General features: G+C 32.9%; 5 protein-coding genes across 5 annotated transcripts; 2 read left to right on the top strand and 3 right to left on the bottom strand.

The window, feature by feature from the left end:
- Window positions 1-1,076: 1,076 nt before the first annotated feature.
- LOC108851727 (uncharacterized) lies at window positions 1,077-2,909 on the top strand. Its single transcript, XM_018625188.2, has 7 exons — window positions 1,077-1,247; window positions 1,325-1,386; window positions 1,472-1,555; window positions 1,796-1,850; window positions 2,255-2,390; window positions 2,559-2,609; window positions 2,704-2,909. Exons 1-7 carry the CDS (start codon window positions 1,130-1,132, stop codon window positions 2,801-2,803), a joined length of 606 nt encoding a protein of 201 aa, XP_018480690.1. The 5' UTR covers window positions 1,077-1,129; the 3' UTR covers window positions 2,804-2,909.
- Window positions 2,910-3,776: 867 nt separating this feature from the next.
- LOC108838889 (inositol oxygenase 4) lies at window positions 3,777-6,725 on the top strand. The gene is made up of 11 exons (XM_056996391.1): window positions 3,777-3,992; window positions 4,235-4,343; window positions 4,479-4,560; window positions 4,832-5,036; window positions 5,328-5,387; window positions 5,478-5,530; window positions 5,676-5,798; window positions 5,963-6,032; window positions 6,131-6,209; window positions 6,293-6,374; window positions 6,496-6,725. The coding sequence occupies exons 1-11, from the start codon at window positions 3,962-3,964 to the stop codon at window positions 6,520-6,522; spliced, it is 921 nt and encodes a 306-aa protein (XP_056852371.1). The 5' UTR covers window positions 3,777-3,961; the 3' UTR covers window positions 6,523-6,725.
- A 3,909-nt stretch (window positions 6,726-10,634) lies between these two features.
- Window positions 10,635-11,645, bottom strand: LOC108849994 (cytosolic sulfotransferase 3-like). Its single transcript, XM_018623586.2, has one exon. It carries the CDS (start codon window positions 11,622-11,624, stop codon window positions 10,635-10,637), a length of 990 nt encoding a protein of 329 aa, XP_018479088.2. The 5' UTR covers window positions 11,625-11,645.
- A 3,214-nt stretch (window positions 11,646-14,859) lies between these two features.
- Window positions 14,860-18,140, bottom strand: LOC108849602 (arginine--tRNA ligase, chloroplastic/mitochondrial). Its single transcript, XM_056996386.1, is given in 17 exon segments — window positions 14,860-15,223; window positions 15,324-15,422; window positions 15,520-15,588; window positions 15,693-15,782; window positions 15,880-15,949; window positions 16,070-16,139; window positions 16,235-16,421; window positions 16,515-16,599; window positions 16,695-16,873; window positions 16,949-17,053; window positions 17,138-17,221; window positions 17,322-17,402; window positions 17,498-17,524; window positions 17,526-17,714; window positions 17,786-17,887; window positions 17,965-18,051; window positions 18,093-18,140. Coding segments are annotated over 17 exon segments (1,683 nt in total). The 3' UTR covers window positions 14,860-15,112.
- Window positions 18,141-18,747: 607 nt separating this feature from the next.
- On the bottom strand, window positions 18,748-19,137 carry LOC108849603 (arabinogalactan protein 13). Its single transcript, XM_018623174.2, has one exon. It carries the CDS (start codon window positions 19,063-19,065, stop codon window positions 18,886-18,888), a length of 180 nt encoding a protein of 59 aa, XP_018478676.1. The 5' UTR covers window positions 19,066-19,137; the 3' UTR covers window positions 18,748-18,885.
- Window positions 19,138-21,118: the final 1,981 nt, after the last annotated feature.

Raw genomic sequence — 21,118 nt, 5'->3', positions numbered from 1 at the left:
GGAAAGTCTTTGTACGTAAAATGACTTTTTTTGTTAAGTCGTAAAATGATTTTGACTTTACGTTCATGTGTATTTTATAATGTACACATTTATGATATTTTGTTGCTCGTATATATAGTCAAAACGATTTAATATTTGTATTTGTAGTTTTGTGACAAGTGCAAGGGTAGACTTTCGTATTAAAAATATATTTGTGAGATCAAAAAAAAGAAAATTCGTAGAATACAGTAACGAAATCTTATTGTCCATGACTAATGATGAACGACCCCAAAACCCACGAGCAAGACGATGACCAGAATAAAAGAAAGTATAACTCCGGACTTATTTTGATGAGACTTAAGTGATCATTTCTCGTTTGGTCTCCCTTTTTTAGAGACTCTTAAGTCTTAAGTCTTTACTATAAAACCAAAAAGTTTGTTCTACCCTTATGTATTTATACATTTAAAAAAATTCGATCTTACTATTCTAAATTAAAATGCGAAGAACAAAAACTCGCGCGCGCACACACACGTGGGATCGGAGTCCTTTAGGTTGGATTATCCAACTTGATGTTATCTATACTTTTTTTGTGGGAGTCAAAGGTCAATCGAACAACTGGGAGAATCATAGCCGTCAGATCAGTCCACACCTCACACGCGAAACATGGGGGTCTCGTCATCAACTTACGTTGGTAATTCGTCTTCGTGTCGTATTATGAGCTGCTCCGGAGTTATATTCATGGACTTATCTCAACAGGTTACAAGTACAACAACCCGAAACCTACAAATAGTTTAGTTACACGCGTACCCATTACCCAAATATGGTTAGGTCAAAAGTGTGTGTATCAGTTTTTAGTTACCAGATTTGAGTTGGAAGTGCTATCTATATCACCAGTCACCACAACTGTTCATTGTAACCAAAAAGAAGAGAATAATATGAGCAAGGCCTTGTAATTTGTATTAATGTCCACATGGTTTTCTTAGGATGATGCTCTTTGTGGGCTCAAGAACTGGTCTTTCATATATGGGCTTTTAAATGGGCCGTGACCAGTCGAAATGACTTTTGCTCATGTAGTGGACTCTCATGTCTATGACGTTGAACATTTCCTTAATTCGATCTAAAAATTCTCTGAAGAAAAAAAAAAAATCTAATGGAGAAGTTAGCGAGAAGATGGCGGAGAACTCGTCGCGACGACGAAGACGAAGATGATGATAAACTCGTCCTTCCTACTTTCGAAGACATCGATTCTCGGCCTATTGATACGCAAGGTTCTTCTTATTATTATTTATCGTCTTGTTAATTAATCACTCAGCAGATTCGTAAACGCTTTTGCTCGTTTATGCAGAGCAAGAAGAGTACGTCAGGTCGCTCGAAGAAGCTCACGCTCAGCAAAGTCGCCAGTGGAAGGTATGATCATCGCTCAATCCAGTATAAACTTTGTGGATTTTTTTAAGAAATGTTTCGATTATTCATTGTGTTTGTTTGTGTGTAGAGAGTGTTCGCCGTTCTTCTGGTTTGCTACGGAGCTTTCCTATTCTACTCCATTTTTCAGCAGTTCATGTCACCGTGGGAGCTGGTACGGTGGTGTTCTCCCAAGTTGAATTGCTTATAGATTCTGAATTATTATTTTTTGCCTGACTGACTATGGAGAGTTGATAGTATACTAAAAAATTGATTACTATTTGTAAATTCATAACACTAAGTTTGACTCTCTGTGTGGAGTTATGTGTTCTCTTTATATTAATTTAAGTTATGTATATTGTACTCTCTGTAATTCATGAGTTCTGAAGTGCTGTCAATTTTTTTTTCTGAGCAGCGGTATCATGCCTACTTTATGGAAGATCTTAACTCGTGGATGGTCATTTCAGCTGGTTTGTTTTACATCTAATTTGTTTCTTTACTTTTGAATCCATGGTTTATTACATTTGTCTCTCGCCGTTAGAGATGCTAGGGGTACATCTTGTGTGGAAGTTTACTGTGTAGTCTCTTCTCTTGTGCCAGTTTGTGGAAAGAAACATATATGTTGGATGCATGTTAATCTAATGCACACTTTCACTTGGTCAATCTTTGGCTGTAGCTCCTGGGCATCACTTTTCATAGTTAAGAATGAAAACTGTTGGATTGCTTCTCTGCTAGTATAGTTATTAGAACCTCTTTAGTGAAACCTTACTGCCACCACAAAGACTTTGCTACTTGATTTTCACTTAAGTTTTGCATGTTATTTGATTTTTTTTTTACAACGATAACAGTTTTAATTGCCGGGTTTTTGGATCAGAGTGGATTGCTATCATGGCTTGCTGCCTCTCAATTGTCGGGCTACTAGATAAGAAGAATGATCATAGACGGTGGTTCTTGTACTCTTGTCTTCCTGGATCTGCATTGACCATCTTTTGGCTTTACTACTTACTGAGGTACCACTAGAGAGTATACCTCTTACATTTGATAGACATTCATAAGAGAATATAAAGTGCAATTGATCTCAATTTGCTCCAGAGATGCTTGTTCATAGATATGCTACTTTTAGTACACCATTATGCTGGATCATAGATATGCTAATACTCTTCTCCCTCCTGGTCTAGGCTTCCGAAGTTCCGGTGGGATGTTATCTGGCTTCCATTTGCTCCCCTCTGGTTGGTGCATCAATCCACCCCATGTCTAATATATATATCATGTGTTTGTGACACTAATGTTTTGTATCTACTTACTTTACTTTAAATTTTGCAGCGGAGCTGGAATTTGTTTATACGTGGATCATCTACTGGAGGAATCATCTGAAGAAGTGAAAAAACTAAGGAACTATATGTATGCATATAAAGCAAGGTAGATACCAAAGTCATTCCAATACACTTGAGAGTAAATCTGTAATGGCAACAGTGCAAAGTTTTGACTCTTTCTTTTGTGCTAATACTATGTTTCTGAATAATCTCTCATTTATTGACACAAAACTCTAGTACCACTCTCAGATTCTACCCTTTCTGTAACCGGGCCTCGACAGGGCTAAATTTTGGGCTTGGTTCTATTTTAGTGAAAACTTTTGTGGATCAAAAAGTCTTCAACGGCATAGAGATTCGTCTACACTCTTACAGAGAACCAATTAGACGCCAAACTTGCATATTACCGGAAGCAGAGAAAATGCAATACCCATAACCCTAAACCACTAAACCAATATATATATCTTCTAAACCGAAATCAACCAAATCACTTCTCAAAAATATTCACCTAAAAGGCTAATAAATAAACAGATGAGATATTATTTTTTCAAAAACGGATGAGATATTTTTGTGTTGACGTAAAGTTAACACAAAATATATTTTGAGTTACATGTTGAAGGTAGGTGATGAGTAGATATTTCGTCATGCATGTGTGTAAAAGCACATCCATATAATTTGAGATAACATATTAAATAGGCCACGTAATGCTGAGTCAATCCCAGCTTTGTATTTTTGGTGCATTGACTTGTACAAGGCTACAAATCAAGCTTTCGTAGTTGAGGACAAAACTCATTCATATTTTCAGGTTAAGGACAACTCTTTGTTATCGGAAAATTCAATCAGTCTAGCAAAAATATCGGAAACTATAGATAATTATCTAAAATAACTAAAAACACACACTGAAATAGTAATTACAAACCAGTCAAAACTTCCAAAACTCACATCAGAAAATCTTATCCCTGATTTTTTTCCTTTATCGTAGATTATTTTCTGTCCTAAACCTCAGATAATACAAAACAGTACAAGAAACATATATATTAAAAAGCTGTTTCTAAATTGGATAGATATAAAAAGATTTGTTTGAAGAATTACATAATTCGTCAACGAGGACTTAGATTTCCTCCTAATATCAAGGAGAGCAATTGTCTCCTAATTCAATCCACCACTATATATAATATACCTTAAACTCGTAAAGCCTTCATCGCAAAAGTTTAAGATCAAAGCAAAACCAGATTTTTTTTCTCTGCATTATTTCTCACCGTTCCTGGAAGATGACAATCTCTATTGAGAAGCCGATGTTTGGTAAGAAGCTATTCTCCTAGATTCTTAAATTTTCCATTTTCCATAGCTTTACAATTAAATATATGTCCAAAAACCGGCTTATATTTCCTTCATATATCAATGAGAGCTTATGTCAAAACCAAGAATTATTTCCTGCGTAAAACAACGATTTTATAAGAGTATTTTACATGGAAATTTAAGATAAAAACAACGATATTATTTGCAATAAGTTTATTATTTATATATCCTTTTGTTCCAAGTAGAGGAAGTTTCTGCATTCCAGAAGAAGAGCGAGAACAACTTAAGAACTGCCAGCGAACACGATGACGCGTTCTTGGCACCTGAGATGAATGCATTCGGCCGTCAATTCAGGTTTTTTTTCTTTCTGCCGCCATCTATGTTGAATCCAATAAAAATATTACACAAACAAAATTAGAGTTTTTATTTTTATTCGTACTCTCTACACCTTGACCTGATCAATATGCATGCATTGGTTTGCGGTCGCAGGGACTATGATGTTGAGAGTGAGAGGCAGAAGGGCGTCGAAGAGTTTTACAGATTACAACACATTAACCAGACCGTCGATTTTGTAAGAGTCTCCGAACTAATTAGGCTTTATGAGAGACCTCTACAAGACCAACCCTTACCAGATTAATGCAGTTATAAACATTTTGGATCAAAAAAAAACATTTTGGATCATTTTTAATAGAAAAATTGTTTCAACAAATTAGAAGTCATGAAAACTATATATATTAGCTTTTTAAAATTTGGATGATCAATGTTTCATCTTGGTCTAAAACCGATCATGTACATCTTATTAAAGCTATGTAACTGATAATTCAAACATAATGTATTTGTAGGTGAAAAAAATGAGGGCAGAATATGGAAAATTAGATAAAATGGTGATGAGCATTTGGGAATGTTGTGAGCTTCTTAACGAGGTGGTGGACGAGAGTGATCCAGATCTCGACGAGCCTCAGATTCAGCATTTGCTTCAATCTGCGGAAGCTATCCGCAAAGATTATCCTAATGAAGATTGGCTTCATCTAACCGCTCTTATTCATGGTAATTTGTTAACACTCTTTTTTTTATGAATTAATAAAAAATATCTAATATGGTTTTTAAGTATGCAAACTAGAATATGATATGTAAAAAGTGTCAAATCTTCTTTGGTTTTGATTTGGTTTCAGTCTTTCAGATCCATTCTGATCTTTAAATGAAGTTTTAGTTGTTAGAATCGAACATTTCAGATCCTTTTTAATTTATTCCGTTTTAACTTTATTTGATTTTATCCAATTATTGGATAAACCTAATTGTGTTTTATAACGAATCATCACACGAGTATTGAATTTTCAGATCTTGGGAAGGTTATTACACTCCCACAGTTCGGAGGACTTCCTCAATGGGCTACTGTTGGTAAGTTAAGCTAAATTTGTGATTAATGTTTAAATTGCCATATTATACCTATGAAACTAATTGTTTTCTCGCTTTCACAAAATCATGCAGGTGACACATTTCCTGTTGGGTGTGCATTTGATGAATCTAACGTGCACCACAAGGTAGATAAATAGTTAATTCAATCTCATTATAAAATTCTTATTATGTGTAAGTGTATAAATTTGTTGAAATAATTTCATATACACTAATAATGACAAAATAATAATTAACTTTTCTTTAACATTTTTATTTTACTTTTCACACCAGTATTTTTCGGAAAATCCTGATTTTCACAACCAAGCCTACAACACCAAATCTGGTATTTACACAGAAGGATGTGGCTTAAACAATGTCATGATGTCATGGGGCCATGACGACTACATGTATCTGGTAATTGTTGTTGCTTGATTTATATAATTTATATTTTATATATCAAATATTTTTCAAATCTTAAATTGATTTTATTTTCAAAAAGTTGGATGATAAATTGACTCTAGTGACTAATGGTTAACTAATAGTATGTATAAATTAATGGTCAACTCCTATATTCCTAGGTGGCTAAGGAGAATGGAAGCACCTTACCGTCGGCCGGCCAATTCATAATCCGATATCACTCATTTTACCGTAAGTTTCGATTTTTTTTTAATGATTTTAGATAACATTATAAATTAATATTTAAGAATAGTAAGTTTTAGTTCAGTTAATTAATTATATATCTACAGCATTGCACACGGCTGGAGAATACACACACCTTATGAACGAGGAAGACAAAGAGAACCTCAAGTGGCTACACGTTTTCAAGTAACTACATTTCTAAAACACGATTAACTAATTGAGTCGAAATCAAAACTACTGCTAAATATTATTTTTATTATTATATACAGCAAGTATGACTTGTATAGCAAGAGCAAAGTTCATGTTGATGTCGAGAAGGTCAAGCCTTACTACATGTCCCTTATCAGAAAAGTGAGTTATACTACATATTGTTATACAAAAAAGTCACGATATAGGAAGAATTGATTGAAAGCACATAAATATTTCTTGAGTTTTCAACTTATTACTCTTTTACTCTTTTGAAAATTTACAGTATTTTCCGGAGAGCTTGAGGTGGTGAAAATGTGGAGAGAAAAAAAAAGTCTGGCTATGAAGTAATTAGTCCTGTGATTCACTTACAAATGTTTACATATCTATATCTTATGTTAATGTTATTTTCAGGTCGTCTCTAAATGTAATCACAATCATCCTAGCGATTAAGAGTATGTACGCTGGGGTTGATTTATTATAAAATAATAAAATTTATTTATATTTTAAAGTAAATACGACTGGTGAACTCAGTTTAGACAAATAATGTGTTTACAATATTGGAGTTCATGACTGGAAACGCATAAACATGCACATAGATGACAACCCGAAATCAAAATAAAAACTATTACATGTATTTTAAATTTTTAATAGTAACTAGGTGATAACCTGCGCTTTGCGCAGGGTGAAAAAACTTAAATAAATTACAATTTTAATATATGGATATTAGAAAGGTAAAATCATAAACACATACATTACAGATTATTCATGTTAAGAGATTCAATGAAAGTACAGATACATAAATAAAGTAAGCTTCAAAGTATTTTAAAACTTGTGTTATTTGTTTTGTATAATTGAAATATAGTTTGTGGAAGTAAATCTAAATGAATAAATAAAAACTGATATAAAACTAATGAAGTCCGCCATGTGTGTTTTTTCCTAGTCGACTTCTGGTTTTCTTAATGATGATTCGAAAAAAGGATGTGATGAGGAGATGTGTTAAGACAGTGCGTAAGTATATACATAATGATGTATGTTTAGGGTTTTAATGATGAAAACAAATCCCCAAAATTATAGCAATATTTACTAATTAATATTCCTAAACTTGTGGTACAATTTACTTTAAAACTTGTTTTAACACATGTTTTAATAAAAACACAGCTCTCAAATTAGGCAATATTTGTATTTCAAGTTGTATATATAAACATGTTTATCAGCGATTATAATTGAGGAAAATTACTTGATGGTTAAATTATTCAAAATTAGTGAATATTATGAATTGATTCCACACATGATTGATACCTTTGTTAATATTTTAATACTGAAAAGATCATGCTCAAATTCTGCATAAATCATCTTTTAGATGTGAGACGAAAACTAATGAAAAAGTCATGTACCTAATACAAAATATTACACTGGAACGATTTAATTTTTTTATTTCGACCAATCATAAAACTATGAATATTTGAAACTACATATATGTTCAAAATGATTTGTCTCAGTTAGAATAGCAATTAAAATCAACAGTAATTTAGGAAAATAGATTAAATTTCCGTAAACAATGCATAATCTTTGATTATGTCTTTCTTTCCAATTTTTTTTTAAAAATAATATAAGGAACATTTAAAACATTTGATATGATTTATGTAAAAAGATAAACTAATCAAGGCATCAAGTTCATATAACAATTGAATTTATATGATTATTACATACCTAATAAAACATAATTTTTGTATATGATATATTTTTTGCATATCATGATTGACTACGTATTATATTATAATTATCATATAAATTCGTGGATCAGAAAATAAATAATATGATGTATCAAAAATGATATGGTTCTCCGGGTTAAAAAAATTATATGGTTTAGTAGGTTGAGAAAACAATTTTTTTTCTTAGTAAGTTTGTTTAAAACAAATATTTCTTTACCTTGAGAAACAAACGATGTATCAGAAACTATAGTTTTAAATAAACGATGTATGAGAAATATAATTTACGCAAAATGTGATTGTATCTTTGACTGATTTGATGTTTTGATTAAATCACCATTCTAAATGGAGTGTATTTAATTGTGACTGAGAATCTATTTACTAATTTATGGCGATGAGAATCAAAATTTACGGCTGACTGAAACTATTCTGTAATTTAGGAAACAATATAATACATTCGGCAATGTACTAATCTCATTAATTATGCATTTCAGATATGGATACGCAGAAGTTATGTGAATGATTACATTGTTTTAATACATTCTTTTTATATATATTTGAAATACATTTTACGTTTAGTAGATAGATATCTAATTTCCATTTATACGAAACACTATAATACAACATAATAATTTTTTTTTCTTCGGTCCTATTATGAATTAAAAAAAAACTAATCAAAGCAACAATTTCATATAACAACTGAAGTTATACGATTATTATGTACCTAATCAAATACAGATATTTTTGTATTCGATGTATCAAAATGATATGGTTATTCACATAAAAAAATTATATGGTTCAGTAGGTTGAGAAAACAAATATTTTTATTAGTAAGTTTGTTTAAAATAAATAATTTTTTACCATGAGAAATAAACGATGTATCAGAAATATTGTAGCTTTAAACAAACGATGTATCAGAAATATAGTTTATGCAAAATGTGATTGTATTTTTGACTGATTTGATGTTTTAATAAAATCACCATTCAAAATGGGATACATTTAATTGTGATTGAGAATCTATTTACTAATTTATAGCGATGAGAATCAAAATTTATGACTGATTAAAACTATTTTGTATTTTAGGAAACAATATAATACATTTGGCAATGCACTAAATCTCTTAATTATTCGATATGTATATGCAGAAGTTATGTGAATGATTACGTTGTTCTAATACATTATTTTTTTAAATGCATTTTATGTTTAGTAGATAGATATATAATGTCCATTTATACGAAACACTATAATACAACATAATACATTTTTTCGTTGGTCCTATAATTTTTTTTTTTTAAACTAATCAAAGCATCAATTTTATATAACAGTTTAATTCATATGATTATCATTTATGAAAATTTATAAAATATACAAAGCGATGGTCCTTAATTTAAGTGATTCAATATCTTTTTCTAAATATTTTAAAAATTAGATGATCAATCACAAAAAGAGGATTACCATAATCAAAAGCCTCTTAAATTGACTACACAATTGTAAAGTCATAAAGATGGAAACAAAAATTATAAATTGGTGCCGATAATTTATCTCATTTTCTTTATTTCGTTGGGAGTTTAATGTATTTCATCTTATTATAAAAATGTTAACCATAATGTTAGTTAATATTATTGCATGGATAACATTATGTTTGGTCGAAATATCAAGAGGATAGACTGTTTTATAAATTTTTAAATTAACCTTGCATCATATAAAACAACATATTACGATGAAATATATCATTTTGATTGCAAACTTTATTTTCATGCCTTATTTCATTCGGATTTTAATGCATTTCATCTTATTATAAAAATGTTGACCATAAAGTAGTTAATAATATTGCGTGGATAACATTATGCTTGGTCAAAATATCAAGGGGATAAACCATTTAATAAATATTTAAATTGTCCATTTTATAAATATATAAATTGTATTTTCATTATACAAAACAACAAAAACCTACGATGGACGAACATATCATTTTATTGAAAACTTTATTTGCAGGAACTACGTGATAATAAATTAACAATGAACGGATTAATATTTAAGTTAATCCTATCGTTGTAACATGCATAGAAAATGAAACATATATTATAATAACTTTGTAGGTTTATGTGACATGGCATGACATGTAATTAATCTAAGCAAGAAAGGGCTATTGAATAAATGATGTGAGGTGCATTGTGGTGTTGACACTTAGGAAATGACAAAGTTGTTAATCACACATGGAGGTAAGGTTTATTTTTAAAAGTGCTTCTCAAATAATAAGAAAGGGATATGAAACATTTTGCTTTCTCTCTTCTGAGTCAACAGCAGTTACAAAAAGAAGGGCACCAAACATTTGTTACATGCAAAAGATATTTGATACCCCTATTATTGTAACAGCTATTGAGCATAAGAGGAGAAAGAAAACGTGATACTATTGCACACATGAAAATATCTGATGCCCTTCTTTTTGTAACTGATGTTGAGCAGAAGTGGAGATTTACTATTAAAATACATGTTTAATGTTTACTTTGATTTTGACTGGGTCATTATAGAACTGAGGACTTCAAAACCGGTCCTACTATAGAAATGTACGTTTTATTAAAGAACACAAACAACACCCAGGGGAAAACACACACACACACACAAACAACACATGACATAACTCTGGATACCAAAGCATGAACCATACATCAGACAAGCTACTTTATTATTACAATGCATTTTAGAATATAACTCAGAACTTGAGGCCAGAACCTTTGAGTTTTTCCTCCATGATCATGTCCATTTTGTTCCCCATTTCTGGAGTTAGATAATTCTTCCAGTCACCCACTATCCCTTTACGAAAATGGTTCTTGTTATCAATGCCATTGACTGATTCTCCGGTCATGTTAACCTCCAAACTTGTCAGCGTAGGCAGAGAGCACATCTCCAATATCTCATCCACACATCCATCTTTTTCTTCTTCCTCAGAAAAGGAACAACCCAAGAACTCTGCAAGCTTCTTGAGCTGACCATGAGGATCTGTTTTCATTTCATCGTACTTCATAAACAGAACATGCTTAGGGTTTTCCAAGCTAGCTTTCCAATAACTCAGGATATGATCCCAAAAGGGACCAAACAAAGCAACCCCGCTGCAGAAGGACTCGAACATAGACTCAAGAATGCTTCTGTCCTCCTCTTTGTTCAGACACCTGCAGATGAAACGCCAACGTGACACCATACAATCCTTAGCATCCCTGCAAATGTACACTACCTTGCAAGGAGAGTATTTGAGAGCTTCATGCATAGTATGGAATGGCATGTGAGTAGAGAACAGCCTTTGAGATGACGATGAAATCTTGGTCAAGTCAGGTTTATGGGTGTCGCGATACAGATGCATCTCAAGAATCGGTACAAGGTCATGAGGATTGTTGGATAAAAGAGGATGATCATCACCAGAGGAAGGGTTCTCTGATCTTTGGAAAAGAGCCACAGTGAGTGCCTTGAGCCATAAGGTACCGGATTTAGGGAAAGATGCGATGATGATATCTGTGTCTTGAGGCTGTAAACCTCTCTGGACATTGAGGATACCTTGGAGGAAGTTGTAGTAATACCAAGAACCTTGGTACTTGCATAGGTTTAGACCGAGGTAAGGTTCATCTGAAGGAAGAGAAGAGATTAGAGTCTTTGTTTCTAAGGTTAAATCTTCTTCTGTCAAGTTAATCCATAACTCTTTCTTCTCCATTTTTCTGTCTTTCTTGACTGACTTTTGTTTGGTTACAATTTGTGCGTTTGCTTCAAACTCCTAGCACCGCTATTTATATTGAAAACCTTTTTTTTTTTTGAACTTATCTTTCAAATTAAAATGCAGAAGAAATGTAAAAGATACAAGCATATGCCTTAGTGTTTAGAGCCCAATATTGAAAACCTTTGCATACTACAGAAAGAGAAATAGTTATGAGACATCAAGTTAAAAGATTGACACAATCTCTTATTTACACATCATTATATAAAAGCATTTATCTTTTTCTTAATTATCATCTTACTATAAACTTATTAACACAACATTAAAAAAATCTATATAGATTAAGTATTCTCTCTTTTCATGAAGGCATCTAATCAAGTGATTCACCAAAATTTGACACATTATCACTTATTTTAAGATTTTTTTGACTTTTCCAAAATTTTATATATTATTTAACCTAAATATTTAACAAACTACTTAATAGTTCATAGATTTTTTTTATAATCATCTTCTAATTACAAATCTCCTTTTTGGTGATGACAAATTATCATCTACAGATATACCATATTATTAAATATTTAAAATCTGAACTCTAAATTTTCATATAAATATGTTTAATGAATATGAATTTGTTATTTTCAATCATTCAGGTATGTTAACATAAATTTAAATGAATATGGAAGTCATTTTTTCAAATTTTAAGCTTTTCTTGTCAACTTATAATTTTTTGATCTACCTACTAAAGTTTGGTTTTAAAATATCTCTATAATTTATTTGAAAATCACTTCTAGGTGTCGTTCTCACGTTAGTTTTTACAATGGACAATTACAAAGTTATCCCTAATGATATAGTTTTTCTATATAATTTTTATTAATGTTTTTTCGGCTTTAATAAGTTTTTAATAAGAAATTTCCTTTTTTAAATCACATAAATAATAAAAATAAAAAATAAGAAAATAAACATCCATAAATATGATTTATTTTTTAAATATAAAAATATTTTTGTCTAGACTTCTAATAAGCCGAAATGCATGGATAGGGTTCAACCATCTAGAGTATTTTACTTTACTTTCCTTTATATTTTTTCCCAAAGACACCATAAAAAGGAAATATCTATTGAAGTATAAATAATTTTTATTTTATGTACAAAACTATAATTTTAAAAAATCACAAAGCAAATAATTTAGGTGTTTGCTGCTTATCTTTATAATAAATATGTTTTTGATCAATTGTTTAGAACAGGAAATATATATATTATATATATTATATATATATATATATATATTTTTTTTTTTTAATAAACTAATTATCTGAGATAACTATATGCAAATAGATATACTAAAAACAATCCAAATTCTTGAATAAAATTAGAGGTGTAATTAAGATAAAATATATTATTATTTAGAATAATCTTAACATATAAATTACAAATAATTTTAAACTAAATGAACAGTTGAAAATGAAATTTTAATAATTGTACTATTGTTTTTGTAAATATTGATATGTGTACATGAGTTTTCAAAAAAAATTGGTTATTTCTACTTATGCAACTCTGAAACAATAATTTTCCTATTCTATTAAAAATAACATATACTGAACTATAATAGTTTTACAAAATATATTATACAAGATAATAAAAAAGACAAAATTCACCTTAAGAAATAATCTGATTTTAACCAATTTAAAATAAAATAATTACAATTTAAAGATAGAATCTAATACATCCAAAAGTAGTCCGAACTAATCAGATTTTTTCACAAGCAAAAATCCATAGGTCTATACAAAATTTCTTAGACCTATTTGCATGCATATATATATTTTTTTAAAACACTATGTAATATATATTCAGAACAAAGGTTCAGATCTATTACAAATACAGAAAAGGATCAGAGCAATCCAAATTGCCAACAAACTTAAGAAATCTTAGAGAAAAGAAATCCTTAAGCCAAGCAGGAGGCCCTGATGCAATATATGATTGGAAAAGATCCTTCTTAACCACACTATTTAGAAATTAAGTAGGCTGGTTGTAGAGCTTGGTGAGACTGATGTTCAACCCGCCAGAACAAGAATTCTTGAAGCTTTGAAATAAGCTTGATAGAGAAAAATTTGAGGGAAGGCCAAGCAGATGTCTTCGAAATGGCACTTACAATATTCTGGTCTTCACAAGAAAAGATAATGGAATCAAGATGCAAAGACTGCATGCTTTCAATTGCCCATTGCCAATTTTCAAAAGAGGAATTGTGTTTGCTGAGAATGTTAGAGAAAGATCTTCTTCCATGGAGTAAAACTTTTCCATCTGCATTTTCTAAGAATTCAGGAAGCTCCACGTTCATGTCGATTTTTGTCCCAAACTGAAGCTACATCACATTTTAGCCAATACTCAGGTGGTGATTTCCATCCAAATAGGATCCGTTTCTTTCTTTCTAGGTCAATGTCACATTCTTGATTCTCTAATTCTTTCACAAAGAACCAGTGACTAACCTCCTCAAAAATGGATTGAGCAAATAGTGGATCAACTGATAGATTTCCTTGAAAGATAAAATTGATTCATGTTTTTCCAGATTGACCAAAGAATCCATGAACCACTTCTTTCTGATATCTAGGGGAATGTTTTGATTATTCCTCATCTTTAAAACATAGAAAATGTTGGAGTAGATAGAGGAAGGATCAAAACCATTCTCTGGAGTGGAAAGTTACATAAAGCCCAAGATTGTCTGGCAATAGTGCATGTGAAGAGAACATGGTTTATAGATTTACCTTCCAATCCGCATATTTGACATCGAGAGTCAACCTTCAATCGTTCACCTTCCAATCCGCATGCATATAATTTAATTAAAAAAGTTAAAATTTATAAAAGTAAAAGTAAAATATTAATCAGTTATCAAGGTATCTCAATTTTAAATAGTTATATATATTCATAAGTACGGGAGAGTTGCCTAGTTTACTAAATGAGTAAGAGAGAATCACCTGGTTTTACTAAAAATCGCCTAGTTTTACTAAAATATGAAGTCATGCAGGATCTCTGGAGAACGATTGAATCAGAGCTGCAAAAGGGTACCACCGTCGCAATACTACAATCTACATCAAAGCCACAACAACTTCAAGTCATTCAATTCAAGATTAACCTTAAAACCCTTTCATGATTCACCGAAGTCAGTTCAATGACATGAGAAAACGACCTTTCTGGTTCAGGTTAACATTGTATTCATTTGTAAACAAGGTTGTACAAGTTAAGCGAGAGAACAAGCGAGAATTAGAATTGAAGAAGACCATGTTCACATATTATGCAAAAAAAAAAATGGTCAAAGAAAATAAACCTTTTTTAGTAATTATTCAGTGAGAAATCTAATTCTGATACTCCTATCTTTTTCCAATTTTTAATCTTAGATCATAAGTAACAGTTTCTCCAAGTGATTAATGTACTTGAAAGTAAAACTCATCAAGTCCTCAGATCCATTGCAATGAGGAAAACAAAATGTGGAAGAGCATTCAAATCTTGTAAACAGGGGTGATTCCCAGAAGGTGGAAGCATTTCCGCATCACTATAGCCGTTGCTTCACATAGTAGGAGACGGCTTGCTTCCTCTGCTGAACCAATGACCTGTAAAAAAAGGTTCATGTTATGGTTGAGTATGCAGCAATGCAGCTAGTCTGATATCACACAAAAAATATAGAAAACGTAGAATGTCCTGAATCCACACCTGATGAACGGAGTAGAATGTGGTGTAGCTTTCAGATAACTCGTAGAGGTACTCGCAAAGCACGTGCGGCAACAAGTTGGCGCAAGTTGCCTCAACAGTCTGCAATAGTTCACACATGGTTTTGTGTTCATCTTGTTTCTCAGTAAAAACATAAGACAAGTTTGAAACTAGTGTCAGAAAGATGAGCATGTGTTACCTCAGCAAATCGAAGCAAGTGAAGCCCCAGTGCTCGTTCTTCTGGATGATCCAATACTAGCTTCCCTGTCTGCAATAAAGCAGATTGCCCAAAACATAAGAATTACTCTTCAATGAAACTTCAGTTGTAGTCAGGAAGAACAGAGGAACTTGTGATTCATGCAGCTAAAATACCTTTTTCAGGTCATCTCTGTCTTTGCCAGACTTTCTGATGATTGAACAGATCCGAGCATGTGCGTAAAGAAGGTAAACGGCTGTGTTTCCCTGCTCATGATGACATGATGTGACCAATAAGCACGTCTAGGTTGACTGCATAATATGCAAATATGTAAAACTACAGTAGGTAGCAGATTCCAGTTACCTTGTCACTAAGCATTTGATCGAAGTTGAAAGTATAACTTGTCGATCTGTTGTTCTTCAGGTCAGCATACCTTTGAAAGAAACATTAAACAAAACCGCGCAAGTTAGCAGCAGAGGCATTAAAATATCAAAAACAGCTGGTTAGAACGAACATTCTATCATGTTTGTTCAGCTCTGATCACAATACTCACTTCACCGCACCGTATCCAACAGCCTCAGCTGTTTGGTCCAGCTCCTCGGGAGTCCATTCTTTGTCCTTACCTAAACAAGAGAAAACAACATATAAAGGACGAGTAAGAAGATCACAACAAAGTTAACGGTTTAACAATGAACAGTGCTGACACAAAGTTAGATACCACGCTCAACAAGGGCAGTTTTACTGCGAGTCTTGGCCTCATCTAGCAAATCAACTAAGCGGACTACCTCTGAAGACCGAGTTCTGAATCGCTTGCCATCTTCCCCCTTGACGAGACCAAAACCAACATGGTCTACTCTAGGGTAAGTTTTATCACTCTCTGGAAGCCAACCTGCTTTTCTGGCAGCCTGATTCATAGTAACAAAAGATATAACCACAGTTAAAGACTGATACTCTTAAGCAAAGACACATCAAAAAAAAAAATTATTCATCAACCCTACTTTGAAGAACATGCTAAAGTGCTGTTGCTGGCCAACATCGGTCACATATACAATCCACTCAGCTTTCTCTTCATTAAGCCGATACCTGGACCAAGCAGATTTTCGCATCAGCAGACGATTCATTATTAAACACTATGCAAAGTTACACTTCAGCAAATACAAAACACAAAGATAACACACCAGAGAGCAGTAAGATCTGTTGAGGCATAGTTAAAACCACCGTCACTCTTTACAACCATGAGTGGGATGTTGAACCCTTCAAGGAAAATCACACGAGCACCCTCACTTTCTTCAATCAAACCCTTGCTATTCAATTCCTCAATTACTTTAGCAATGTATGGGTTGTAAAAGCTCTCTCCCTATCATGGATCAATGTGCAATTTTCATTAACCATCCAAATAATAATTAGTATTATGTCCATCTATTTCTTTTACCTTTTCTTCAAGCTCAACTCTAAGGCGTTGATAAACCTTGGCAAACTCTGCTCGGCTAATGTCACAAATCTTAGTCCAGGCCTTGCGGTAAATAGCATCTCCACCCTACACGAAAGCAGCTGCATATTGAAACACTGCCAAACAGAAGACAACACCAATATAAAACAGGTAGGGAAGAAGGTTATTTACCTGTAGACGGACCACAGCCTTTTGTGCCTTTTCCTTGAACTCCGGATCAGAATCAAATTTACTCTTTGATTCTTTGTAAAACGTCTGTCAGATCAGATAACACTTGAAGTTTAGAAACTAAATTGCCTGCTTTAGTTCTTCACATAAAAGCGTATTTACACCAGTGTGATGTAAGGCAGCTGACCTGAAGATCTCCAATAGCTGTCTCAGTCACACTCTCTGTATCAGGAAACTTCTCAAAGAGGTACTCAATGAGCATGCCAAACTGCAGAATCAAAAACAGATTACTATTTAACTGATAAAATTTATAGAAAACAATTCAGACATGACTTGAAGAATAGAGAAGTAGCTACTACCTACCTGTGTTCCCCAGTCACCAACATGGTTTTCTGCGTAGAACTTCAACCTTAGAGTACTCAAGCATGCGAGCTAGCGTGTCACCGATGATAGTTGATCTCAGATGACCAACATGCATTTCTTTTGCAATGTTGGGAGATGAAAAATCAACTACTGCTCTCTTAACTGGAAGAGTAGGCGCCCATGTCTCAATCCCATCGATAAGCATGTTTTCAATACTCTGCGTATTAGAAAAAACAAATAATTTATTTATACTGAGGACTAGAAAACGATTATACAAACAGCAAGTACCTTAGCCATCCACTTGGATGATAGTATGACATTAACAAAACCAGGTCCAGCCACAGAGCATGACTCTACCATCTCGGAAGCAGGCAGATTTTTCAAAAGGGCCTATGTGAAAAAGAAAAAATAAAGAGTTAAGAAAGAGCCAATAAGAGAATCTGCTAGAGCATAAAAAGGCCACTAACCTGTCCAACAGCTGGAGGACCTTTGAACTGAGTTTTCTTTCCTTTGATTACGGACCATAGACCCATTGCATTATTACTGCACACACTCTAAAAGTTTTTATATACAAGTCTTCTTTTTCATATACAACTTGTAACGCAATAAGCTCAGAGACTAAAAGAATTGGGATAATAGCCATCCTAAACACCGAGACCCTGATCTTTTTATCAAACGCTTCTCAGCATATCGGATTTATCAACCATATGAAAATCATCTTTTTACGTAAAAGGGTGTAACCCATTGTATTCACTAGCTTACGATCTTGACAAAATTATGTCACATCAAATGTTTATAGTATTTGCCTATTTGGTTACCCTTTATTGAAAGCAACATCTCTACACCTTCAATAGAAGCAACATCTCCACACCTTCGATTGACATAAAATATTTTTTTTTGTCAACTTGGCCTTGTTTAAGAGTATTCAAAACAACGAAAAGCATTTATTATCAAAATTAAAAATCACTACATTGAAGCTAAAAGTTATGTTAGTGTAGTTTTTTTTTTGGGCTAAAATAGTCATGTTATAGTTTAAGTAAATATCATACTTTTCTTATAAGATGTCATGATTATAAAGCTTACAGTTAATTAAGGTGTCTGCTTGTTGTCACCTTCCACTAAAACTATATGTATTTCTAACCTTTATTAAAATGCTTTAAGCTCTATATTTCGACTAGCATAGTCTTCATCTAGTTACCTAACTTATCACTTGTCAAATGCTAGAGTTTTTCAAAAACTACACTGGTTAATAAAAAGTGACAGAGATGTTTCATTGATATTCGAGTGGCAATTCTTAGAACAATATATGAGTGCAAATGAATATGAAATCAAGAGTATGGTTTCTAGATAGATAAACTAAAAAGTCAAAGACAAATTTGTTTAGAAATTTAGAATAGAAGCCCAAAGGCCAGAGTGGCTACGGTAGCGACAAACGTCGGGATAGACAAGGAAGCGTCAGAGGTAGGGCTCGGAGCTGGAGCTTCCACGGCGGTAGCTTGTTGCACGGCAGAGAAGGCCATCCCGACCACTAAAACAGCCACGAAGAGCTTCATCTTCATTGCCTCCATTAATGATTCTTGATAAAGCCAACAAATAGAAGAGTTTATATGTCAGTTTGTGTGCCGTTATGTGTTGTCATTTATGGGTTATATATACACATGGATGTGTGTTAGGCCAACTGTGCATGTGTCACTTTACAGTGTATTTAACACCAACCCAATCAATCAATTTGGTACAATTTTTTAAACTTTTTTTATTCTTTCAGAAGAGAAAAAAACTTATTTGTTTTCAAGTCACAATCTTTCACTAGATCTCTGTAAGCTAACTAGTATAAATTTTTACTATAGCCACAGATTTTTAGAAAATGCAACTGTTGATGAATTGGTAAAGCATTAGAAGTTTAGAACATATCTAGATCATATCAATTTAAAATGTCATGATCAAATTTTTGGCGTTCTAAACCAAATGAAAAACTGGTACTCCAAAAAAATGTTATTCAGCTGAGACCATCAACTACTAAGATACCAGCTGGAAAGAACATTGCAGCAGATTTAGTTGTTATCTACTGTTTGTTTCGTGGAGTAATACTCTATGCTGGGCTGGGTCAAAGTTTATACAGTTCATAAGTTTATACTTTTTTTTTCTCTTTCCTGTGACAATCATGAAAATAATAGAATATGAGTACAGTAGTACACCAATGAGCTGTTTTGCTGTTTCTTTATAAGCAAATAATTTGGATTCTGATTGATGGTACCATGTGCTCATAATTTATAAACGAAGGTTTGCAATCTATTATACAACAGTACAAATAATAAAGTTAATTATTTATGACTTGTTCTTTGTAAATCTACAAACGAGTTTAACATTTTGTAGTGTTAAGTATATACAATTAATGCTCTAGTAAACTCTTACAGAGACCAGTAATGCTAATGGCTAAAGAAAATAAAGGATTGAAGAAGTAGAACTGAATTCACACTTGCAAAGTAGTATAAACAAGCTTTTTCTTGGGACCCAAGAAACAAACAAAGCCAATCTCACAGAACCAAGAAAGACTGAGACTTGAGAACAAAAGAAAATGAAGATCTAACTAATACTGTTCATCAACCTTTTTTAAAAACCCAATATTAAAACAAAGAAGACTACTTAACCAAAGTGTAGAGGCACCAATATGAGCTGGGTTTGATATTTGAACACTCAAAATGCAAATGAAAGTGATACTAATATGAAGCGATGGCAGTTGAATATGAACCATAAACAAAACCGCGATCACGATCGTCCTCTTCGTCAGCTTCGGGAAATAGAAAACCTGGAGGAGGAAGAGAAAGAAAAGTTAAAAGCCATAGAGCTAATCGACCCAGCTCCTGGAGCGGGAAGCAGCAGACGAGGCTAAGCATCTCGCTGCTGCCAATGCGTTCGGACGGTGGGATCCGCCGTAGTCTCTGCCACATCTCAGCCGAGATATGGGCTACCGACATAACAGTCCCGCCGCTGAACACCATATGTCCGAACAGTGTTTAAAACCCCACAAAACGTTTCTGCTTCGGTTCTTTTCTTTTGGGGTTAAAGAGATGATGACTCCGTGATTTCCGCCTGGTATTGTCTGTGTTTGTGTATACAGAAAGGTTAAGGGGTTTCCATATCTTCACCCTTTGTTGCCATGTTGACTTCAATATCATTAGACATCAGTTATTGCATATGATCCGTTTTTTTGTTCATATAATATTCAGACATACTGTTGTATATAAAACCAAAACAAGATATCCATATAATATCATTAGACATCGGTTTGCTACAACAAGATATATCCATATACTATTCAGACTTCAGAGATCTTCACCCTTTGTTTGGTTTTAAGGAATTGGACATCTTTCACAAGGTCCAATGGACCATTTTGTATTTGCTAAATCATGAGATCGAAGCACAGGATTGCTACACTATTAAATCTTAATACGGCAGCGTTTCAGAAAAAGGAAGAAGATTACATGCATCCTCCTTCTGTTTGGTTTGTATGTGTTTTTTGATCTGTAGTTAATTGATGAAATCTTAGTTCTTTGGAACAAAACTGTGTAGGAATGTTAGCTTAGAGTAGAAGTTAGAATGATTGAACTCGCAAGCTCTAAA

This window comes from Raphanus sativus, unplaced genomic scaffold, assembly GCF_000801105.2.
Source record: "Raphanus sativus cultivar WK10039 unplaced genomic scaffold, ASM80110v3 Scaffold0202, whole genome shotgun sequence".
In the NCBI taxonomy this organism is placed as follows: domain Eukaryota; kingdom Viridiplantae; phylum Streptophyta; class Magnoliopsida; order Brassicales; family Brassicaceae; genus Raphanus; species Raphanus sativus.
This window is presented reverse-complemented; position numbering and strand designations above follow the sequence as displayed.

Excerpts from the sequence above, each read along its gene's own strand:
- LOC108851727 (XM_018625188.2), top strand. The coding sequence starts at position 1,130 with ATGGAGAAGTTAGCGAGAAGATGGCGGAGAACTCGTCGCGACGACGAA. Across the intron at positions 1,248-1,324 it reads TCGGCCTATTGATACGCAAG|AGCAAGAAGAGTACGTCAGG; the intron begins GTTCTTCTTATT and ends TCGTTTATGCAG. Across the intron at positions 1,851-2,254 it reads GTGGATGGTCATTTCAGCTG|AGTGGATTGCTATCATGGCT; the intron begins GTTTGTTTTACA and ends TTTTTGGATCAG.
- LOC108838889 (XM_056996391.1), top strand. The coding sequence starts at position 3,962 with ATGACAATCTCTATTGAGAAGCCGATGTTTG. Across the intron at positions 4,561-4,831 it reads TTAACCAGACCGTCGATTTT|GTGAAAAAAATGAGGGCAGA; the intron begins GTAAGAGTCTCC and ends ATGTATTTGTAG. Across the intron at positions 5,799-5,962 it reads ATGACGACTACATGTATCTG|GTGGCTAAGGAGAATGGAAG; the intron begins GTAATTGTTGTT and ends CTATATTCCTAG.
- LOC108849994 (XM_018623586.2), bottom strand. The coding sequence starts at position 11,624 with ATGGAGAAGAAAGAGTTATGGATTAACTTGACAGAAGAAGATTTAACC.
- LOC108849603 (XM_018623174.2), bottom strand. The coding sequence starts at position 19,065 with ATGGAGGCAATGAAGATGAAGCTCTTCGTGGCTGTTTTAGTGGTCGGG.